The sequence below is a fragment of the Equus caballus genome, chromosome 3 (assembly GCF_041296265.1).
Source record: "Equus caballus isolate H_3958 breed thoroughbred chromosome 3, TB-T2T, whole genome shotgun sequence".
Lineage (NCBI taxonomy): Eukaryota > Metazoa > Chordata > Mammalia > Perissodactyla > Equidae > Equus > Equus caballus.
Window position 1 is genome coordinate 86,703,597 of NC_091686.1, and position 23,108 is coordinate 86,726,704.

The 23,108-nt window shown below is 39.4% G+C and overlaps 1 protein-coding gene across 4 annotated transcripts in view; it reads left to right on the plus strand.

Annotated features, from left to right (window-relative positions):
- TEC (tec protein tyrosine kinase) overlaps positions 1-23,108 on the plus strand; it is a 123,278-nt gene that overhangs the window by 99,154 nt on the left and 1,016 nt on the right. For all 4 annotated transcript variants that reach the window (XM_001493341.7, XM_023638131.2, XM_070262491.1 and 1 more), the window contains 10 exons: positions 2,234-2,299; positions 7,986-8,040; positions 10,743-10,822; positions 12,141-12,274; positions 14,962-15,036; positions 15,771-15,942; positions 16,064-16,280; positions 19,210-19,274; positions 21,907-22,025; positions 22,109-22,266. In XM_001493341.7, the coding sequence (XP_001493391.2) occupies positions 2,234-2,299; positions 7,986-8,040; positions 10,743-10,822; positions 12,141-12,274; positions 14,962-15,036; positions 15,771-15,942; positions 16,064-16,280; positions 19,210-19,274; positions 21,907-22,025; positions 22,109-22,266 (1,141 nt within the window). The remainder of the gene's footprint in view (positions 1-2,233; positions 2,300-7,985; positions 8,041-10,742; positions 10,823-12,140; positions 12,275-14,961; positions 15,037-15,770; positions 15,943-16,063; positions 16,281-19,209; positions 19,275-21,906; positions 22,026-22,108; positions 22,267-23,108) is intronic.

Genomic DNA, 23,108 nt, shown 5'->3' on the forward strand with positions numbered 1-23,108 from the left:
TTGGACCTGGGGTGGAAGGAGGTACATATGAGTAGCATACTTGGCTTTTCAGAGGACGAACCCACTGGAAAGGCTCATGTAGGCCTTGGCAATTGGCAGAGAATTCTGGGGTCCTAGTTACCCAGATGGTGGTCTAGAAGAGGGCTGAGGGAACATGGCATGCTCTTGAAAGTGTGAGGGCAGAGCAGGTGTCCCTCTGGCACAGGTCTAAGGATGTGCCAGTTACGGTCATGTGCTGCATACTGATGTTTTGTTCAGTTATGGACCACATATACGATGGTGGTCCCATAAGATTAGTACCATATAGCCTAAGTGGATAGTAGGCTACACCTTCTAGGTTTGTGTAAGGACACTATCATGTTCGCACAATGATGAAATCATCCAATGATGCATTTCTCAGAATGTATCCCTGTTGTTAAGCGATCCATGACTGTATGTAATTTGAGTGTCCTCTGATTAGCTCTAATATGTATTTTTACAGTTTTATCAAGATTAAAACAAGGTCCACATATTGTCTTTTGGCTGATATGTGTCTTATGTCTCTCTTTTATTCCACAGCAGTCTCCATCCTTTTTTTCATTTTTGACTTACTGATGAAACCAGATAATTTACCCTATGAAATGAGCCACACTCTAGGTTAAGCTAATTGCTTACAAGTGGCGTCATTTAATATGTCTTTATGTCCTATATTTCCTGTCAACTGTAATCAAGAGGCTTGATCACATTTGGAAGTTGATCCCTGGTTTTCCCACTTCTAATGATATGAAGATTGCTCAGTGGTTCAGGTGTCAACCTTGTTTCTCCATCATAAAGTTCTTCATCAGTGTTTCACCTAATGATTTTGGCATCATTAATGATTATTGCTTACATTCATTATTTCATTAGGGATTGCCAAATGATTTTCTAATTCTGTCATTCCATCTGCATTTATTAATTTTTTAATTTATTAATTTTCTAATGAAGAACTGCCTCATCAACCAGTTCATGCAGGAAAGGCCAGATAAATTTTTGATTTTTTCCTTTTACCAATTTTCAGAATAATAAGTTGATGACTGAGCTTCCTCTAGTGATAGCAATGGTAACCAATAATTTTTTTAGTGTTATTATGGGTGCTTATATATTTGGTTTTAATCATTGCAGTCATTATTCATTTGGCTTGAATTGTCCCATCTTAGGTCAGTGGTAGCTGTTTTGGTTGGGGACCCCTTTAGTCTTAGCTTCCTTGCTTTCTGGGTAAAATAAAATGGCTTAAGTTCATCTTGTGTTTTTCCTGGACAAACCTGCAATTTGCCATTTTTCCAAGATGTGCTGGCTCCTTTTAGTCACAAATAGTATTTAGAGACAACAGTTAGGGTGCTAGGATTCTAATTGTTACCGGATTGTCATTGCTTCTAGGCCCTTCTCAGTTCAACACAGCTACCTATATACACTCGTGTGTGTGTTGTGTTTTGTGAGTTCTTACTCATAGTTCAAGTTCAAACTTAAGATTACAAGGTTTTAACTCAATTTTTAAATTTTATACGTGTATCTCTTTTATCTTATGCTGAAAATCTTGGCTCCTACCAAATTCTGCCTGCTCTGAGTGCTTCTTAAACTGCAGTGTACCTAAGAGTCATCTGGGGTAAAACTGAAGATTGCTTGGCCCCAAAGAGACCTTCTCAATTCAAGTCTTTTGGGATATGATGCAAGAATTTGCCTTTTTAACAAGCGACCCAGATGCTACTGATGTAGACGTCAGGGACTACCCTCTGTGAAACAAGCCTCTAGATGAGGTATTGGAGTGACGGGTGTTTTTATCCAATACTTTAACTTTTCTGAAGTAGTGGTTTCCTTAAAGCATCCCAAGAAATTGTGAATTTAAGAGAAGCATCTTGGGGTATCAGGAACGCTCTGAACCTAGTCACCAGTTCAGAGTTCCACTTCTGGCCCTGTTGCTGGCTAGCTTTGGGACCTTGAGAAAGTCTGTTAATCTTTCTAAGCCTTGGTTTCCTCACAAGAAGGTCAGTACAGTAATGCCTGTCTACCTCAGAATTTTTGTGAAGATCAAATGAGGAAGTATTTTGTAAAGCATCAAATGCTATAGATACATTGAATTATTGGGGGTCACCTAGTCTTTCTTATAAGATTTAGGAAATATTATGCTCTAATTATTTGAGAAAGGCAATAATTTTTCTTTTAATAACCTCTCACTAAGATAATTTCAGCTTACCTAAAGTATTTCTCTTATTTCTAGGAGTGAAGGATATATCCCAAGTAATTATGTAACGGGAAAGAAATCAAACAACTTAGATCAGTATGAGTAAGTAAATGGTTATTTTGTGAATTTGAAAAATGAGAAAATGTTTTCATTTTCCTAATTATGTAAGGCATTTTGGAGATTAGTGGATAGCTTTCATTATCTTTAGAAGGTGGCACTGACACAGTCTTAACTCAGTTGTCTAGGGTGGTAAACGACGTTGTGAGAATTAGTTTCTGTAATACACTTTACCCGAGGGTACTATATATGGAGATACACAAGCAATTGATTTAAAACAAATCACATCTTAGCTGACTTTGAAATATCGATCACTGTTCATTTATTCAACAAATCAGAATTCAGTTTCCCAGTGTGGCCTTTAGAAAAACATTTATTTTTTTTAATTATAATAATATATGATTATTGTTTTAAAATTGTTTGAAAGTATGAAAAATGTTAATAAGAAAAATTACTCATGAGTCAACTAGAGTTGGCCTCTGTCAACATTAGTATATTTTCTTTCAATCTTTTTACTCTTTTTTTAAAAAAATAAGGTCATGCTGTATATGCTGTTTTATATCCTATTTGTTCCACTTAACAGTACTACAAGTGTATTTCTTTATACCATTGTGTATTCTTTGAAAACATTTTCATAAGTGCATTATATTTCATTCAGTCATAAATTCATCAAATATTTACCGAGGTCTTAGCATGTATCAGGAACTGTATAACCAGGCATATGGCACATGGATGTGCAATAATTTATATAATCATTTACTTACTTGTGTGGCATTATGTTGTTTAGGCAGCTTTGCTATGTAAAAATAACTGGGACTTCTTCCTGCTTTATCTAGTCTTAAACTAGTGTTACTGCACAAAATTGGGGTTCTCTTGCCTGATGTGCATAAGTGGCCCGTTAATTACGGCATCAGCCTGTGGGAAAAGAGATCAGCTTTACTCTGTGAGATTGACCTACAGGGAGACAGGGGGCACATGCCCTCAGGTCTGCCTCCCCGATTCAGGATTTGGGGTGAAATTTAAGAGGTTAGGGAGAACAGGCTGGCATGTGGAAACGCTGGCGGGACAGGTTTTGATTGGTGGGCTTCAAGCCTTTATGGTAAAGTTTTAAATATTTATGACAGGGTTCTAAACACTTATGATGAGGTTCTCAACTTTTATGATAGGGTTCTAAACATTTTCAATGAGGTGGGGAAGGAATTTTAACACCGAGTCTTCCTGAATGAGGGACCCCTTGCTTCTGAGAAGAGTCCTACTTTTAAATTCCAGTCGTGTCCTTGTCTTTGGTTCCAGATCTTTGGTTCTGCAGTCATTTCAGGTCAAGACTTCTTTCTCTGCGCATGCTCTGGCTACGAGACTTTGCACATTTTCTGAAAGACAATTCTTAATCACTCTGTTGATAAAAGATGGGGTCAGTTGAACTGGTCCTAGAGAGCCTGTGGTTATACTATATCTCTAAGAATCTGCTGGGCTAAAGACTAGGAATGAACTTGTTAAGACTCCTAATGCATGCCATCACATTGCTTTCCAGAGAACATAATGGGCATACTATTTATATGCCCACTAGCAGTACAAGGCCAAGTTTTAATGAGAGGCTCATATATACCAAATACTCTTTTGTAGTCCTTCGGAGGTGGTGTGTTGATACTTCATTCACTTCTTTCAAAAGACCACCACCACCACTAGCCAAAAAAAACACCAAAAAACTGTCCATGTCAGTCCCTGTAATGTGAGTATACCTTCAAATCTAGAAAAGGATTAATAGGTTCAAAAGTCACAGCACTCAGTGGTGTGATCCCTCAAAGTTGTTTTAGAAGTAGGTGATGGTATAAAAAATATGTAAATAAAATAGTATTTCTGTTCTTAAATAAATTTTAGGAAAATATAGCAAAATCCTTAGAATTAGGGAAGATACTAAAAGGTGAAAAGTTGGACCTGATTTTAAAGTGATCTGAGAACTAGCTGATAATTTGGGGAGGGATGTGCTTGGAAACCAGATAATCCTTATCTGAATGTGAGAACTCCCCTTACGACTCATGGGATTACAGATAAGAATCTTAAGAAGTTTATGATTCATTGCCATGAGTTTTTTGGATAGGTGAAATTTTTTCTCCTCCTCTGCGTGACTAAGTGAATTCACCTGCTGTGTACAGTCTCCGGTCCGGGAGTCTCCTCAGCCATCTGCCCAGCGGTCAGGGATTCCCGATGGCATTGTGCTAGGTGAGAAAGGGGAAACCTGTTCTCAGGGTGGACAGTCAGAGTGCCCCTCGTCTCCTGCTGTCTTCCCACTCCGTGGTGTGTGCTGTTGTTTGCTACAGCTCATCCTGTGACACATCTTAAGTATCCCAAGAGTTAAAAAGCCTTTTGTTGAATCAAGAGCTCTTCTGTTTGTTTGGGCCTAGGAGTCGTCCCAGGCAACAGACGGCGCACTGGGCTGGACACAGGGTTGCCAGGCCCGCAGCTCCGGGGGCTATCAGTAACCTAGTTCTGACCTCCGCACCCACGTAACAGTTTGGGGAGGAGAGGATCAGAGGAAGTGCTGCAGGAAAGAAAAGGGTTCATTGTGATGGTCAATAAGATGTTCTTGCTGGAAAGATGTTAAAGGAAGAAGGTGACAGAAATGAAAGGGTGTTTAGAGCAGAAAAAGTCTAGCATAAGGCTTTGAGTGGGTGGCATAGGAGGCGAGGGCCAAATTAGAGAATTGAAAAGACTTATAGCTGGTTGCTTGGTTGGTTGGTTTCTATTTTTCCTTCATTTTTACCCCTTGTCTTCTTTTTATGATTTGTCCAACCCACACTCCCCAGGAAACTTGGCCAGGATCCAACCTTTCCAGACAGGACTGTGTGTCCCCAAATCTTTTTTACCCTCTGTTCAGACACCACTGTGAAGTCCTATTCCTCTGGAGTGTTTTGAAGTGACTAGCCAATCTGAAAACCTCATTCACATTAGAGTTTTGATATCTAAGAATGGAATGACAAGTTACTCACACATCCTGGGCATTCTTCCTAGATAGGTAGTTCCTTCATCCAGAGGAGCTAACCAGCCTCTAACAGAACATTTCTGTGACGGGCTGTGAGAGATGTCCGTGGGCTGGCATCTGTGTGGCGGTGCTCCCCTGCCCACCACGTGGGCTCCTTCACATTTTACCCATGTGTGTGGTCCTTCCTGACGGGATGAACTCAGCAGAGCCACTACTGTCTTTCCCTTCTCGCCTGGTGCTGGGCATCATAGAAGAGGGACAGAAGCCACAAAGAACTGTTAGGAAATACTCACCACGAGTTGATTCATCGGTTTATTTGTTCATCACTCCTTCCTCCTTTCCTCCTTCAACATACTCTGAAAGGTCTGAGTTTATATACTAAGGAGGGAAAACATTCTGTCTGGAGAATCTGCAAATGCCATAAAAATGACCCCTGGGAACAGGATTTTGAAGAGCCTGCCCTTTGTGCAGTGGATTCCTTTTCTTTCCTTATTTCCTTTATCCCTTCCAAGGGAGCTTGTGTATACCAGGTGACTAAAAGACCTCTTTCTTTCTCTGAGTATCTCATACCTAATTTCCTCTTGAGAGCTACAGTTTAGCTCTACTGATTTCTTGCATCTGAACGTGAGACTAAACCTCTGTTGCTTACTCTTACTGTGAAGATGTGGGGTTGGATCTTCTGTTATTAATAAAGAGAATTTTTGTGTGTGTGTGAGGAAGATTGGCCCTGAGCTAACATCTGTTGCCAGTCTTCCTCTATTTTTTTGTATGTGGGATGCCACCACAGCATGGCTGGATGAGCGGTGTGTAGGTCCGCGCCTGGGATCTGAACCCGTGAACCCTAGGCCACTGAAGGAATGTGCAGACTTAACCACTGTGCCGCTAGGCTGGCCCCAAAGAGAATTTTTTTAATCTTTCAGATCCTGCTGGTTTATAATGCATAATGAGAACTCCAGTTACCTTTCCTTAATTAATTTTTATAACTGTTTTTGGCATCCTGCCAAATGTTTCTTGTATCACTGGAAACCCTTTTGAGACAGAATCCATTCTGTTCTTCTTGTTTATTGTATTTCTCAATTGGATTCAGATCAGAACTGCAATTTTGTTGGACTTGGTCTCAGTTCAGGAAGTGAGGTCCACAGCAATGAGACCTTAGTACCCGTAATTCTGAGGCCTGGTTAATCACCTCAGGCCACAAATAAAATAACACTCATCAGCTTGTATTGAGATTGTAATTGGTGTTTGGCCACTACAACTGCATGGAAGAATCCAGACAAAAAAAGATCTTACATTGTAGTTTGTTCTTTGTATTTTTCCCTTCCTCAGTCAGAGAAGGCCTTTGTGTTCGTCTGTCTCAGGGTGTTTGCTGGGCCAAAAGCAGGTGATGGTTTTTTTTATAAGAGGCTGAGCTAGGGGTGGAAAATTCAGATGTCCAGACGGGCGAAGCTAGTTTCATACTATTGGAAGCCTCAGGAAAGATGACTGTGGTGGAGGACTCTCTACCCACTAAAGGGCATCTAAAACAAACAAACAAAAACCAAAAAAAAACACCCAAGGTTAAAACTGATGGCCAAGAAAACAGGCTGAACAGGTTTATAATCTCTCGAGAGACTGGGCTAGGGGAAGCAGGGAGAGGGGACTACCTCTGAGGATGAGGCGGGAGATGGCAGGATCCATCTTTCCTTGGGAAAGAAGGGGCACAGATCTGCAGGGGCTGGGGATGTGGCACAGAGTGGTGGTGGGACCTGATGGGGAGGTGGGCACTGCTGCCTGGCCACGATGGGATTCCTATAGTAGAGCCTCGGTGACCACCAGGGCTTGGGGCTGCGCTAGAACTGGTAAGTCTGGAAGACCCAGGGGCCTGCTCTTCTGTTTTGCTGTTTCTTTTGACTCTTGGGACCTTCGTGAAATTCAATGTGGGAGCCTCTGTAATGACTTGAGATGGAATCTACTGCCTATTGGTCAGATGGGGGCTTGGGATAAGATTTAATTTTAATTAAGACAATAATATAAAGTGACATTTCCTGCATGTTTGAGTCTGTGGAGTAAAATTCATTCTTGCTGTTATTATAACAGTGAAAAACTAGAAATGAGCTTTATGTTGAATAATGAAGAATCACTTGAGTAAATTATGGCACATCCATACCATCATGCATAGGCCTATATTGCTTTGCAAAGATGTCTATCATATACTGTTATATGAAAAATTCAGGTTATGATATAGCAAGTATAGTTTTATTCCACTTTAATAAAAAATAAGAATTCATATATATATGTTTTCATAAAAATATCAGTAGAAAAAGTATGAAAGTATGTACACCCACATGTTACCAGTGGTTGTCTATATTATTGAGATTATCAGTGATCTCTTATTGATTATTGAAATTATGAGTGATATTTATTGTATTTGTTACTGATAGCAATATTACCCCCTCTTTTTTTGTGTGCTGAGGAAGATTTGCCCTGAGCTAACATCTGTTGCCAATCTTCCTCTTGTTTTGCTTGAGGAAGATTAGCCCTGAGCCAACATCTGTGCCAGTATTCCTCTACTTTATATGTGGGTTGCTGCCACAGCATGGCTGACGCGTGATGTAGGTCCACACCTGGGATCTGAACCCGTGAACCTGGGGCGCTGAAGTGGAGCACGCTGAACTTAACCTCCATGCCACGGGGCTGGCCCCAGTATTACTTTCTTAAAAAGAATAAAAAATAATTTTTAAAACTGCCTTAAAAGTATCTTTTTCTGTTCAGATGGTATTGCAGAAATATGAACAGAAGCAAAGCAGAGCAACTCCTCAGAAGTGAAGTAAGTGTTTGCACTTGTTTCATGGATTTGGTTTCAGCACCAATTAATTGTAATGAATCCCTAATAAGTAATTCCATGTACCTTTGTTTCTAAAACCTAAAAAATACTATGATGTAAGTACGGGTTTTGGGTTTTTTTAAGTCATTTAAAAGTGAACGCTGGTGTATTAGTTTCTTGGGGCTGCTGTAACAAAGGACCACAAACTGAGTGGCTTAAACAGCAGAAATGTATTGTTTTATGGTTCTAGAGGTCAGAAGTCTGCAATCAAGATGCCAGCAGGCTTGCTCCTTCTGAGGGCTGTAGAGAAGGATCTCTTCCCAGCCTCCCTCCATTTCTCCCTGGGTTTCTTCCCTCTGTGCATGTCTGTCTCTGTGTCCAAATTTCCTATTTTTAAGGACTCCATTCATATTGGGTTAGGGCCTGCCTTAGTTACCACATTATAACTTGGTTCCTTCTGTAAATCTCCAATGAAGGTCACCTTGGAAGCACTGGGGGTTGGGACTCCAGCATATTTTTTTTGAGGGGAAGAATTAGACCCAGAACAATAGGTAATAGCTATACATGGGTAACAGTTTCTTTACTCTTTTTCTTACGGATTTATCATTTGTTACCTTCTTAGTACTTAAATGTGTTTTTCCTTTTTGCTTGAAGTTATTTGTTTTAAAGTAATGTATATCAATATGTGATATCTTTTTTTTTCAGTGAGGAAGATTTGCCCTGAGCTAATATCTGTTGCCAACCTTCCTCTTTTTATTATTTTTTTGCTTGAGTAAGATTAGCCCTGAGCTAACATCTTTGCCAGTCTCCCTCTATTTTGTATGTGGGATGCCTCCACAGCATGGCTGATGAGTGGAGTAGGTCCCTGCCCAGGATCTGAACCCATGAACATGGGCCACCAAAGCAGAACACACAGAACTTTAACCACTCAGCCATAGGGCCAGCCCCCAATATGTGACATCTTTTATAAATGAAGTTTTAATAAAATATTCAGTTGCCTTAGAAATAAATGTGCTAAAATTCTTACACTTTAGAAAGAAATAACAGGATAAAATGTAGTCCTGTTGTGTGCTGTATAATGACATTTTGGTCAACGACAGACCACGTATATGATGGTGGTCCCATAAGATTAGTACCATATAATCTAGGTGTGTAGTAGGCTGTACCGTCAAGGTTTGTGTGAGTATACGCTATCGCTGTGATGTTCGCACAACAAAATCGCCCAAGGCTGCATCTCTCAGACGTAGCCCCGTCGTTAAGCGGTGCATGACTGTACAGAGGAAACTACAGTGGACTGAGTAAGGAGACCCAAGTCCAGCTGTGACTTTTCTAGTGTGTTTTTCGCATCTGTAAGATAAAGAGGTTGGATCAGAAGATAATTGCTACAATTCTCTGCATTTTTGACCTAGTTATTCGATTTAGTAATCGCTCCCAATCTTTGAAACCCTTGCTTTCTCACTTTATCTCCTGCTTATTAACCCCGGTCAAGGTTTCCTTGGGCACTTGTTTCTGTGGTTTAGGAGACTAGCAGGTGACTTTGTGTGATTCAAGTAATAGGTAACCATGCCTCTTCCGCCACAGGATTCTCAAATGCCTCCTTGGTGACCCCAGAGTGAGAGGCAGCTCTTGGGGAGTGGGTGGCCAGAAGGCCTGGGGTCCAAATTCTGGCTCTGCTCCTTACTAGCTCTGTGACCTAGGGCAAGTTATTCAACCATTCTGTGCCCCATTTCCTTACCTGTGAAGTAAAGTGGGGATAACACCGTTTTGAGGATTAAGTAAACCACGTATTAGAAGATATTAAAACAGAATAAGTTCTCAATAAACATAGCTATTACACTTTTTACTGATTGATTAACTATTATAATATTGTCCCTAACTGTTCTTATCAGATTTATTTGGGGGGCTGTATTTAATTCCATTGTCTTTCCTATGAATAAGAATAAAATTTATTTTATTTTTCAACTGTGAAAAACACTTTCGTCTTACAGCAGTTTCAGTGCTGGAGGCTGATTGTGGTGTTACTGGTGGAGATGTGGTCTCTAGCTTCTGTTTCTTGCTCTCTGTTTTGGAAACTAATAAGGATTTATCCCTTAGTCATTCAGCGTTGTTTCTGCCTTTTGGCTTTCTCTGCTGAAGTTACTTGTGCCTCAGTCTCTCCTTCTGTAAAAGATGATATTTAACATCAATTTCCAGGGGAATTAAGGATTTTTTTTTCAAAAGGATTCTTATAAAGAGCACTGAGATATTTACAGGAAAAGTGCTGTGTGGATAGAAGATGATATTGAGTCAGGATTTAAAGCTTATAGCAAATATGAGAAATGTATAAAATGAAACCCAGTCATTAAGAAATAGTTTTTCAGTAACTGTTTCCCCATGTGTCCCGCACTTAAAGGAATTGCAAAATCTTGTTCGTTCGTTCCGGAAGGGCCCTGAGAGATTATTTTGTTGAAATGTCTCCTGCTGGTGTGTGTGAAGATTTGTGATTGTGAGGCAGTGTGAGTGTATTTTCTTTAACTCATCTCACTGCCCAGTAACATGAAGTGGAAAGTCATGTGGATGCACCCCGTTGCTAAGTTGTGCTTCTCCAAAGCCTTCTCTAGGCAAAGCATAATAATCGTAAAATTGTAAGACTGCGTTCTTGAATCATTTCCATGGCATTGATATTTGTTATCGGACTGAAAAAATGTTCTTAATTTGGATTTTAGGATAAAGAAGGTGGTTTTATGGTACGGGATTCCAGTCAACCGGGCATGTACACAGTCTCCCTGTATACAAAGTTTGGAGGGTAAGTAATCCCACTCTCTCTTTTTTCTCCAATTTATTTAAATTTTTTAAATAAAGTTCCTGTATAGTTTGTATGGATTCCTAATTTTCAAAAAATGTGCTGCATTTCAGCATTAGAAAAGAAACCCTGAACTTGATTTCTAAAGTCAATACGTTTTTTTTAAGGTATGCTTTTTGGTGAGGAAGAGTGGCCCTGAGCTAACATTTGTTGCCAGTCTTCCTTTTTTTTCTCCCCAAAGCCCCAGTACGTAGTTGTATATTTTAGTTGGAAGTTCTGCTAGTTATTCTTATAATATTTTTCATATTTACATTTCAGTGATTTTTCTCATAGTTCTCCATATATATATCTTTGTTGAGAATGGCTATAGAAGCTTTAGCTACATTCAACAGATCATTACTGCTCAGTGCGCTAAGCCCTAAACATACCACAGAGAGCAGAGTAGACACAGACCCTGCCCTCCGATAGCTTAGGGACGGCTTCAGACAAGCAGACGGGCAGTTAGGGTGGTATATGAATAAGTGCTATGCTCGGAGGGCAGTGTGTGTGGGAGAGGCGGGGTACGCAGCCCAGACACATCTGGGTTACTCGTTAATGTTGTCTAGTGACATCTAAGCTGAGATCTGACAGGTGAGACTGGCGGAAGTTGTATGGAGGAGAAAGAGTGTTTCTGATGCAGGAAACTGCCTGGACTCAGAAATGAGGGAGGATGTGGTGATTTTGAGCAACTGACAAAAGTGTATTGTAGCTGGATTTTAGAATGGGAGGTGAAGGGAGGAGAGAGAGGCCTGTGAGATGAAAGTGGAGGTCAGGTTATGTCAGTGCCAAGGAGTCTGAGCTTTATTTTAAGAGCTGCGGGAGTGCTCGTGAAAGGATTTTTAGCAAGAGATGATTTGAAAAGATCTGTATTGTAGAAAGATAGCTAAAATATAATTTGTACATTTTTCATAAGTCTAGTTTCTTCATTTATTTTAGAGATGTGAGTCCTCTAGACATTTGCAGGTTAACACCAACAGCAGGGGCACAAAGCAGTAGGCAGCTCATAGCTATTTTTAGACTTAACTGTTGGTAAATGGAGTTGTAAATGTTCTCTCTCGTTATCTCCTGCAAGGGACCAAGTATGTTATCAGCGGCCACTTTAAAAACTCCACCTGTTAATGTGAAAGGCGAAGCTAAGAAGAACTTGGGGGAAAAATGAAATTTGTGCAGATAATCGAAGGGGCCATATGTAGGGACCCTGTGGTTAGCTGGTAGAAAATATCTTAAGAGTAAAGTTACATTGTTCCAACTTGGTTCTAACACATTTCGATTTTTGTTTTAGAGAAGGCTCATCAGGTTTCAGGCATTATCATATAAAAGAAACAACAACATCCCCAAAGAAATATTATCTGGCAGAAAAACATGCATTTGGTTCAATTCCTGAGATTATTGAATATCATAAGCACAATGCGGCAGGTAAGTGAGCTGTTGAAACCTGTTTCAAATATAAGGCAGTGATTAAAATCATCAGACATTGTAATAAATTCTTCCTTGAGCAGTTTTATTTTGAAGGTAATTATAGAATGTGATTGATTTAAAATTATTGTACGTTAAGGAAGTGATGTATACACAAAAAATCAGAAGTAATACCAAATTTCATAAAAAACTCTGTCTTGACCTTGGGACGTGAGTTCTTCTTATCATATGTAGTAAATGTTGACATTTCTGTGGTTTATATCTTTGGCATTGACAAAGATTCTTTGCTTGACCAAACTTTAGTCAGGCTCCTGAACTATCTCCTAGACCCATCTGTATACTTTCTTGTAAAATCCAGTTTTAGCAAGAACCCTGCTATCAGTTTAACCAGAACCTGCTACCCTCAGAATCTGATACCTGATCACCCTCCATATCTGATCAACTTGCTCATCCTCCACCATCCCCCAGCTGATGTCTGGTCACCCTGAATTATCTTCAGCAAGAATCCTGTTAGATTGGTTTAGCTAGAACCCACCTCTACATTATCCCTAATGTTTCCTTCGTAGTTTTCCTTCCACTGACCCCCATCCTGCTCTTTGGCTGTAAATTCCCACTTGCCCACGCTGTCTGCGGAGTTGAGCCCAATCTCTCTTCCCTACTCTAGAATCCTATCACAGTGGTCCCTAAACCTACCACAATGGGCCTAAATAAATAGTCTGCCATGCCATCTTTAAAAGTGTCATTGCATATTTTTTTCCCTTAACAATACTAAATTAAAAGCCAAGATGTTTGTCAATGTCAGAGTTATCACAGAAGCTGTCAGATGAGCTCAGGGTTTAGGCCTGTAGACTTGCAAAGACTAGCATAATGATGTCCTAGACAAATTTTCCGTCTTCCTGAGTCTCTGCTACACTTACCAGCAGAGGGGGAACAAACCAAACACCAAAAACAAAAACAGAAACCACATTTATGCCCACTGAGACTCCACAGGGTGAGACAGAAAGATTTCTAGCTTTTTACTTAAAGATGTCACTGAGCAGAAGATAGCTGTGTCTAACCCAATTAATGACAATTAATTTTTCAAGTTTTATCAAAGGTTTTGCAAAGTCTGTTGTTATTTGTGACTCTGTTCACTGTTCTCAGATAATGATAGGAACAGTTACATATAATTTTCATACCATAAAGTTCACCCATTTAAAGCGTACAATTCAGTGGTTATTAGTATATTTAGAGTTGTGCCAACTGTTACCATAATCTAAGAACATTTTCATCATCTCAGAAAAAATCTCGTACCCATTAGCAGTCATGCCACACATACCCCCTTTGCCAGCCCAGCCCTAGGCAACCACTAATCTACTTTCTGTCTCTACAGATTTGCCTATTCTTGGACAGTTCATATAAAAGGAATCATACAATATGTGGTCTGTTGTGACTAAATCCTTTAACTTAGCATAATGTTTTTGACATCCGTCCACGTTGTAGCATGTATAAGTACTCCATTCCTTTTTATTGATGAATAATAATCCACTGTCTGGATTTGTTTATCCATTTAGTTATCATTCATCAGTTGATGGACATTTGGGTTGTTTCCACATTCTGGCTATTATGAATAATGCTGCTATGAGTATTTGTGTACGAGTTTTTGCATGGAAACATGTTTCATTTTTCCTTGTTACTAACCTGGGAATGGTTTTCCTGGGTCATCTGGTAACTCTCTGTTTAACATTGGAGGAACTAATTTCGTATTGATTTACCCCCAAAGAACTTTTACTTATCTCTTAGTCTATCTTCTTTTTCACTGTTCACATTCCCCTGTTTCTTTCTTTGATGTTCTTGTATAAATTTTCTTCTTCACCATTATTTCAATTCATTCATTTAACAAACATGTGCTAAGTGCCTACTGCGTGCCAGGAACTGTGCCAGGTTCTAGGGAGACTGTGGTAGACTAGACAGTCAGTGATCTTGTCTCTCTCAGATCTTACCATTTGGCGGGAAAGACAGAGAAATATAACAATATTAAGTTACTATGAGATAGAAGAAGTACAGAGTGCTGTGGGTGTTTATAGAGGAAATACCAGCCATTTCTTTCTATTTAGTACTGTAAGCAACTTAGATTAAAAGATTTAGCATACCTCACTGATTTCCAATAGTTGGTATTCCCAGTTGTTGATATTTTAAAGCCCGATTTTTATACTAACATTGCTATGAGTTATAACTCATAACAAACCTGAGTTGTGTCTGGTGAATCATTTTAATTTTTAGTAGACTCCTGTAATTCCCTTTCATACTTTTCTCATTGGAAAAGAATGTGAAATAATGATTGATAGTAACTGTTAGAAACCTTATAACATCCTTTAAAATGTTTGAGAAGAGAAAATGCCAGCATGATGCCTGATAAACACTGTAGTATTTAAGAGAAAATGTAGAATGAATAAAAGCTTTTATATATTTTAATTTTTCATGTTTCATAAAAATATGAAATTGTCAACTCAGAGTGGGGGCATCTTCTTCCTTCCTGCCTTCCTCTCTTTTTATTTTTGCAAGCATATAGCACTGTCCTGCATGTCCACACAGAGGATGAGCGTGAAGTGAATAAATGAGTGAATTTTATAAGTGAGTTTCTAGTTTAGCGCTTCACCATTCAGAGTGATTAAGGATGAATTTGACTGCAATACTTTGATTTCTAGGACTTGTGACAAGGCTGCGGTACCCAGTTAGTGCGAAGGAGAAGAATGCACCAACCACTGCAGGATTCAGCTACGGTAACTCATTTTGTAGTTACATTGGCTAGTTTTCCTTGAAAAGAATCCATTATCACAAGACCAATTTGGATGTGTAGAATTGCACATAGTGGAATTGTTTTTATAACTGTAGTATGGGTTTTTAAATAATTATACTTACAGCTGTAGTAACCCATGGTTTTTCTGTTCTCGTCATTATTCATAATTCAGCAGAAATCTGTCCGTCAGTGAAAAATAAGCACTACCACATTACATCTAAAATAAATCAAAGCCGTTCCTGGTTCTCACCGGCTTTGTTGGTTACTCCCAGGAAAACAAGGATGGAGTAACCAAGAAGGCATCCAATTGATTGTCTTTGTTGCTTCCGGCAAAAGCCTTTTAAATAGTAGGTTAAATTCCTTCCAAGTGGATGGAGTTGAAAAAATCCAACAAAACCCCAAGGGCCAAGAGTGGTAAAGGAGGAATTTTTTTTAAAATACCTTTAACTTTCAAGCTATACTATTATTAGCCTATTAGGCAGCATCTTGCCTTCTTCAGTTCACTTTGCTTGTACTGTGACAGCTTAGAAGGAGTGCATCCTTCCCAGAGGGTGGGAAGCTGCATTTTTCAGGTTAGATGCAGGGTGCAAGTCTGCTCTGTGTCTTAGCGGAAACTGTAACTTTGAGATTGACCTTGGTTATAGTTTCTTTGTTTCCCACTGGTTCATGCTGCGTTTGCCTGATTAAATTTTATCACTCTCCCCCTCTGTCTTGCAGAAAAATGGGAGATTAACCCTTCAGAGCTGACCTTTATGAGGGAATTGGGGAGCGGACTGTTCGGAGTGGTGAGGCTTGGCAAGTGGCGAGCTCAGTACAAAGTAGCAATCAAAGCCATTAGGGAAGGCGCCATGTGTGAGGAGGACTTTATAGAAGAAGCTAAAGTGATGATGTAAGTTACTGTGTTCTTTCTGGTTCCTCTTTTTGTATTAAAAAGTGGCCCCTCCCCAGCTAATACCTGCCGTGGTTTCTTTTCCTTTAGTGACTATGTGTATGCTTGACTTCCCTCCCAGGAAACTGACACACCCGAAATTAGTGCAGCTTTATGGTGTATGCACCCAGCAGAAACCAATTTACATTGTTACTGAGTTCATGGAAAGGGGCTGTCTTCTGAATTTCCTCCGACAGAGACAAGGTCATTTTAGTAGAGATGTGCTGCTGAGCATGTGTCAAGATGTGTGTGAAGGGATGGAATACCTGGAGAGAAACAGCTTCATCCACAGAGATCTGGTAATGATAAACTACGCATATTCCCATTCATTGGCTGAATTCCTTTGTAACATTGGGTCAGCAAATGAGCAATGATATATTCATACTCAATTTTTGTTCTCAACTATATTTCACCATTACTTTCAAACTTGGTAAGATTAACTTGCCCCATAATTTTAACAGAAAGATCTTTATGCATACAATCAATACATAATTATATAGGCAACTGCATAAATAATACATAATTACATAGGTGATATTTCCAAGTAAGTTTTCGTGCATTAATTATTTGATCTCCATAAGAGATTGCTTCTCGGCCTTTTGGCTAAGATTAAGTGTGATCTCCATAAGAATCCCATGAGATAGCTAGTCATAACAGATTTTTCTGACCATCATTGTTTTACAGATAAGAACATTAGCTCCAGAGAAGTGAAATGACTTGCATTTGGTGATAAACGGGAAAGTTAAGGGTTGATTCATCCTTTGACTAAATCCTAATCTCTTTTCTACCTTATACACTGTAAGCGGAAACTAGAACAGAAATCCTTTGGGTCATTTTCTTTACTCTCAAATCACTGGGAAAAGATGGAGGCCCCTGTTAACTCCTGAAAATAGAAAAAAGTAATCTTTTATTATTGGTTCTAAATTATTATGATGGAGACACTTCTTAATTTTCCCTCTCTTTTACTCTATTTTTCTCCCTCTCTCCATTCTTCTTTTCTTTCTCATTTTCTTCTCTGCCTGTTCTTTCCAAATGTGTCTACTTTCAGCTTTTGCAGAACCATCAGTCCCTGTTAAACCTCGAAGATGTTTCTTTCACCAAAAAGAATGTGATTCTCACCTGGGACTCTTCCATATTTTCATTTTAACTTTCTTATCATGATCTTAGAGTAAAAGCTTTTAGCTTTTCATCATTGAGTATGATGTTGGCTGTGGGCTTGTCCTACATGACTGTTATCATGTTGAGGTACATTCCTTCTGTACCTAACTTATTGAGAGTATTTAATCATGAAAGGATGTTGAATTTTGTCAAATGCTTTCTCTGCATCTTTTGAGATGATCTTATGATTTTTATCCTTCATTGTGTTAAAGTGATGTATCACATTGATTGATTTGCATATGTTTAACCATCCTTGCATCCTGGGAATAAATCTGACTGGATCATGGTGTATGATCTTTTTTTTTTAAAGACTGGCACCTGAGCTAAAATCTGTTCCCAATCTTCTTTTTTTACCCCTTCTTCTTCTTCTTCTTCTTCTCCCCAAAGCCCCCCAGTACATTGTTATATATTCTAGTTGTGAGTGCCTCTGGTTATACTGTGTGGGACACTGCCTCAGCATGGCTTGATGAGTGGTGCCATGTCTGCACCCAGGATCCAAACCAGTGAAACCCTGGGCTGCCAAAGCGGGGCAAAGGAGCTTAACTGCTTGGCCATGGGGCCAGCCCCTGATCCTTTTAATATGCTGTTGAATTCTGTTTGCTAATATTTTGTTGAGGATTTTTGCATCTATGTTCCTCAGGAATATTGGCCTATAATTTTCTTTTCTTGTTAGTGTGCTTGTCTGGCTTTGGTGTCAGAGTAATTTTGACCTAATAAAATGAGATTGAGTGTGTTCCCTCCTTTTATTTTTAGGAAGAGTTTGAGATCTCAGGTTTGGTGTTAATTCTTTAAATGTTTGGTAGAATTCACCAGTGAAGCCACGTGGTCCTGGGCTTTTTTTTCATAAGACCGTTTTAAAGTTCGCATTATATGATTGGGGCAAAGGACTTTGTAAAATAGAAGATGTGTTATGTATAACTTCAGTTATTGTTGTTATGCTCGGTGATAACAAAGAACATCTCTTTGTCGTGTTGAAACTTGTGAACTAAGCACCTTCCTCTTTTTGTACTTTTAAAACTGATGAAAATGGAATATCTACATCAATATGGGAGACTACCCCTGTCCATACAGACCATATCTTGGTGAAAGCAATTTTGATATGTTTGTGCCCATGATGTTGACATTATTTTGGTAGGTTTGTGTCACCCCTTAAGGGAAGATTCTGATGCTCCTGTGTCCTGGGCAAAGAATTCTGGTGACCATCAAGTGAAAGCATTGTAGGGTATCTTCATAGAAAGATGGAGGCATTTCAGGGAATGGATATTAACTGTCATTTTAGAAGAGACTCTTAAAATGCATTCAGTAGGAAATAACATCCTGTCAGTGGAATTGCCGCATACAGAAAATAAAATTCTGAAATGTCAGGAAGAAAAATACTTCTTAGTCCATGGGTTATGGTGTTAAAAAGATTATTATCATGTCAGCTTTCTGAGAAATACTATGTCTTTTTACCAAACTGTTTTCTTGAACCTTGTAACCTTAAGGAATGGGAAAGAAAATGTAAATGAAATAATCCAGAATCGTATTTGAGCAATTTAGTATATCGTGTTATAATATACTGGAAACATGATAAACGACAAAGCAGACTATGTTACCATGGCTGCTGCCGTCACTGCTTGGGATCGGGACGAACAATCACTGAGCAAAGCCACTGGGTAAAAGATTGTTCACCCGTCACTTTGCTGGTTGTTGCTAAGCTCACTACTAAGTACCTGGATTAAGGACTTCAAGAGATGTTGTCACTATCAATAAGAAAATCAGATAGTTTAATAAGAATAGAAATGGGAGGGAAAAAAGCTGATTGCCCCTTCTGTAAGTCCTCATTTAGCTATGGCAGTTGGTGAAGATTATGTAACAATGTCTTATGGCACATATGACTTTCCACCTATCTTTCTCTCTGTTCTTTCAAATAATATGTTGAAGACATTTCCATAGGGTGTAAAAAAAATTTGTAGAGACACCTCTGCAAGTGTTGACTGGGTTACACTAAATTTAATATAAAAGGAACTTAGATTTTTCTATTTTTATTGTGGAACTTTGTAACTAATATGCCATTATAATGTTTTCCAGGCTGCCAGAAATTGTCTCGTAAATGAGGCAGGAATTGTGAAAGTATCTGATTTTGGAATGGCCAGGTAAGGCTGAGTATATGTGAACATTTTCTATAAATTTTGGATTAAATTAATGTAAGACCGTGACCTTTACATGGACAGTAGAGAAAGCCTGACTTTTTCTTTGCAGTTTGTCAACTTCTTCCTCTGAAGCCTATTTAAGAGCTGTTTTGAAACATCTTTTGTTCCTTTAGCAAATATTTGTAGTACCCATCATTTTTATAGGGGAACAAATTGATTTTTCTTCTTCTTAGTGTTTTTGGTAAAAGGTCATAAAGAAATTAGATTATTTATATTTTGAAAGATTTCTTTGTGAGTTTGTCTTTTTACCATTAGTTTTGGCTTTTTCTCAGGTAAACTGTTGAGAAATTATGATTGCTTAATGCTTTATTATATAGCTTTCGGTGATATGCACATTAGTTTGTAGAATTAATAAGCATGGGAACAATCTGCACTGATGAAGCAAAAAGGGAATGTTGTTAGCTGTTCTGAGATAAATAAATTGGTTAAAATAACCAAGTATGCATTGTGTTAATTACTGTTAATAATTCTCTCCACTAGGTGGTAGTATAGCCTGTTAAATACGCTGCTTTCTTTTTTCCCCTGCTGTGGATTAGGTTTCTAGAATCTTTTGTTTTCACAGCAATGTGTTTGGGGGTAAAGTTGTTAGAATACCCAAATCTATAGTGGTTTTTTTTGTTTATTTTTTGCTTTTTGTTTTTGAGGAAGATTAGCCCTGAGCTAACATCTGCTGCCAATTCTCCTCTTTTTGCTGAGGAAGACTGGCCCTGAGCTAACATCTGTGCCCATCTTCCTCGCCTTTATATGTGGGATGCCTGCCACAGCATGGCATTTGCCAAGCAGTGCCATGTCCGCACCCAGGATCCGAACTGGCGAACCCCAGGCTGCCGAAGCGGAACGTGTGAACTTAACCACTGCGCCACCTGGCGGGTGCCCTGTAGTGTTTTTATTCTCTTAATTTTTGTAGTTTTAGTAGAGTGTTAGACCTTTAAAAACTATTAAGTTTGTTCTTTTCCTTCTTCTGTCTGTTTGTTCCTTCATCCAGACATTCATTCTTAAAGTATTATTGGGACATAGCCTTGCTCATTCACTTATGTGTTGTCTGTGGCTGTTTTCACATGACAAAGACTGAGTTGAGTCCTTGTGACAGAGACAGTCTGGCCTGAAAATCTAAAATATTCATTATCTGGCCCTTTACGAACAAAGTTTGCCCACCCCTATGATAGAGATAGCTTGAGGTGGGTTGTGGGGGAGTTGAGTGATGGTGTGGGGCGGCGTGATGGTGGCTACTTTAAACCTGATGCTCTGGAAGGACCTTTGAGACTGGGATATTTGAACAGAGATGAAAAAGGCAGGAAGTAGCCAGGTAGGTGAAAATCTGAGGATAAAATATTCCAAGTAGAAAGAACGGCATGTATAAAAACTTGAAATCGGGGACAAGCTTGGCCTGTTCAAGGAATGGAAAGAGGGCCAGGGTGGCTGGCCCATGGCCAGTGCGAGGAACAGTTATAAAGGAAGGTGAGGACCAGGTCGTACAGGCTAAGTTTAGGTCCTAAGGAAACTCAGGCCCAGGGAGGTTAGAGAGCTGTTACTGTCAGAAAGCTGACTGTGCGGACATTAATTACCCGCTGCTCCGTATTTGCTTTATATGAAAATGTTGGTATCTGGCAGGCAGTCCTCTCATTTCACGTTTGGCTTTCAGAAAAATCTGTCCTTTTGCATCCACCCCTCTAAAATACTCATCATTCACTAAATTCAGACTCCCCTGACTGACAAACAAGTTGATCCCAGCCCATGGTGGTATTGTCACCATCTTTGTCTATACAGCAAAGGAAGTTTGTGCAGTTCTTTGAATATTTTCTCATGCAGCTTTTAGAAATTAACTTTTTTTGTTCATATAATACATAAACACATTCCTGTTGTAAATACACACTGAACACATTACAGAAAGGGCTGAAGTCTCCATATTTACCAGCCCCATTGAAGATCCTCCCCAGAGGTAGCCAGTGTTACCAGTTTGTGTGTGTCCTTCTAGAAGGAAGTAAGTATGCTCCCATAGAAAAATTATATAATATGGTTTGAGTGTGTGTGGGGGGGGGAGGGATGTCATGGCATATAAATTTATACTCTACCATTTATGTATGTCATTTTGCAATTTGCTTTTTTCATTTTCTGTAGTTTAAAATTGTGCTCTGAGGAATTGTGGGAGCTAAAAGCACATGTGTCTCCAAACAGTTTGCACCACTTCCTTTAGAGCAGCTCTGCTTTAGATGTTTTATTTGTGGGGCTTTCGGGTAAGATTTTGTTTAAAGAACAAATTGCTTTCAAAAAAAGTTTGCCAACTATTTTATTCTATTCTGCCTCTGTTGCCTTATAAAGGAGAAAAACAATCAGAAAAATCAAAGTGCAGATACTAATGTTACAATGCATCCATCTCCAGCACTTAAATGAGGCTGAGAGGAAGATGGGAAATCACCAGGCGTGGCCACTGAGGCAAACATGTACCTTCAACCGGATGCTTGTTGGACTTCAGTCAACTGTGTTTTTGATTCTGAGGGGAAAAAAAAGAGAAACAACGTGTACAAAATACAGATTGTAACGCAGAGGTGTAAACCTATGGTGTGTCTTGCTCTAGGTACGTTCTGGATGATCAATACACAAGTTCTTCCGGTGCTAAATTTCCTGTGAAGTGGTGTCCGCCTGAGGTGTTTAATTACAGCCGCTTTAGCAGCAAATCAGATGTCTGGTCATTTGGTAAGACCCGTGGTCCATTTCTCCTCAAATCTGCTCTGAAGAGGAAGCGAATACATCATTTGCTAATCCTTATCCTTTTCCAGGTGTGTTAATGTGGGAAGTATTCACTGAAGGCAGAATGCCCTTTGAGAAAAACACCAACTATGAAGTGGTAACCATGGTTACTCGTGGCCACCGACTCTACCGGCCGAAATTGGCATGCAAATATGTGTATGAGTTGATGCTGAGATGTTGGCAGGAGGTATAAAATTTTTTTGTGCTTTCTTTTTGAATCATCTAAAACACTTAGAAATCTGGGCTTGGTAGATTAATAATGTGTAGTCTTTATAGGCTAATGAGTCGGTGCACGGTTTATATGATTTCAAACTCTAGGTGGGGAGCCAACCCTCTCTACTCAGTTCTGAATAATGGGAAGAAGAATGTGAAGAAGTGGAAAATGCTGATAATTAAGATAATAAATTCAGGCTGCCACCCCACTCCCAAGTGGGAATCCTGCCACAGTTGCCTGAGTTAGGGACTCAGGGAATAAACCCGGAGAAGTAGCTCTTCTCTCAGTGGAGCTCTTGTGTTATTGAAGTGTTACTCTTTCCCCAAAGAGGGTTTTTATCTCCAAACCTCAACTTCCTCAGGTCTCTTTACTCACAGCCTTTGGAAGTTTTCCTTCCCTATGTATTAAGATGTCACTTCGTAGAAGCAATTAGACACCAAGATGATTTTTGAAAGATTATAATAATGTTAGTTAACGTGTATTGTGTGCCTGGCATTATACTAAGCGCTTTAGATTTAGTTCTCAAAATAACCCTTTGAGGTGTGGATACTTTTACTATGATCCCTCTTTGGAGGAGAGTACCAAGGCTCATGAAGTTGATACTTGCCCAAGGCCATGTAGCTACAGAGAAGCAGAGTCCTGTCTGACTCGAAAGCCCATACTCTCGGTCACTTGCTATAACGCTTCCCAAGAGCAGTCATTGGGATGGGCAGAGCCTTCTGGTCAGGAAGTGGTGCTGGGGGAGAGAGCATAGCGTGAGCAAGGGTAAGGAGGTGGTAATGACCATGGTGTGTGTACGTGAGGCTGGAGATTGG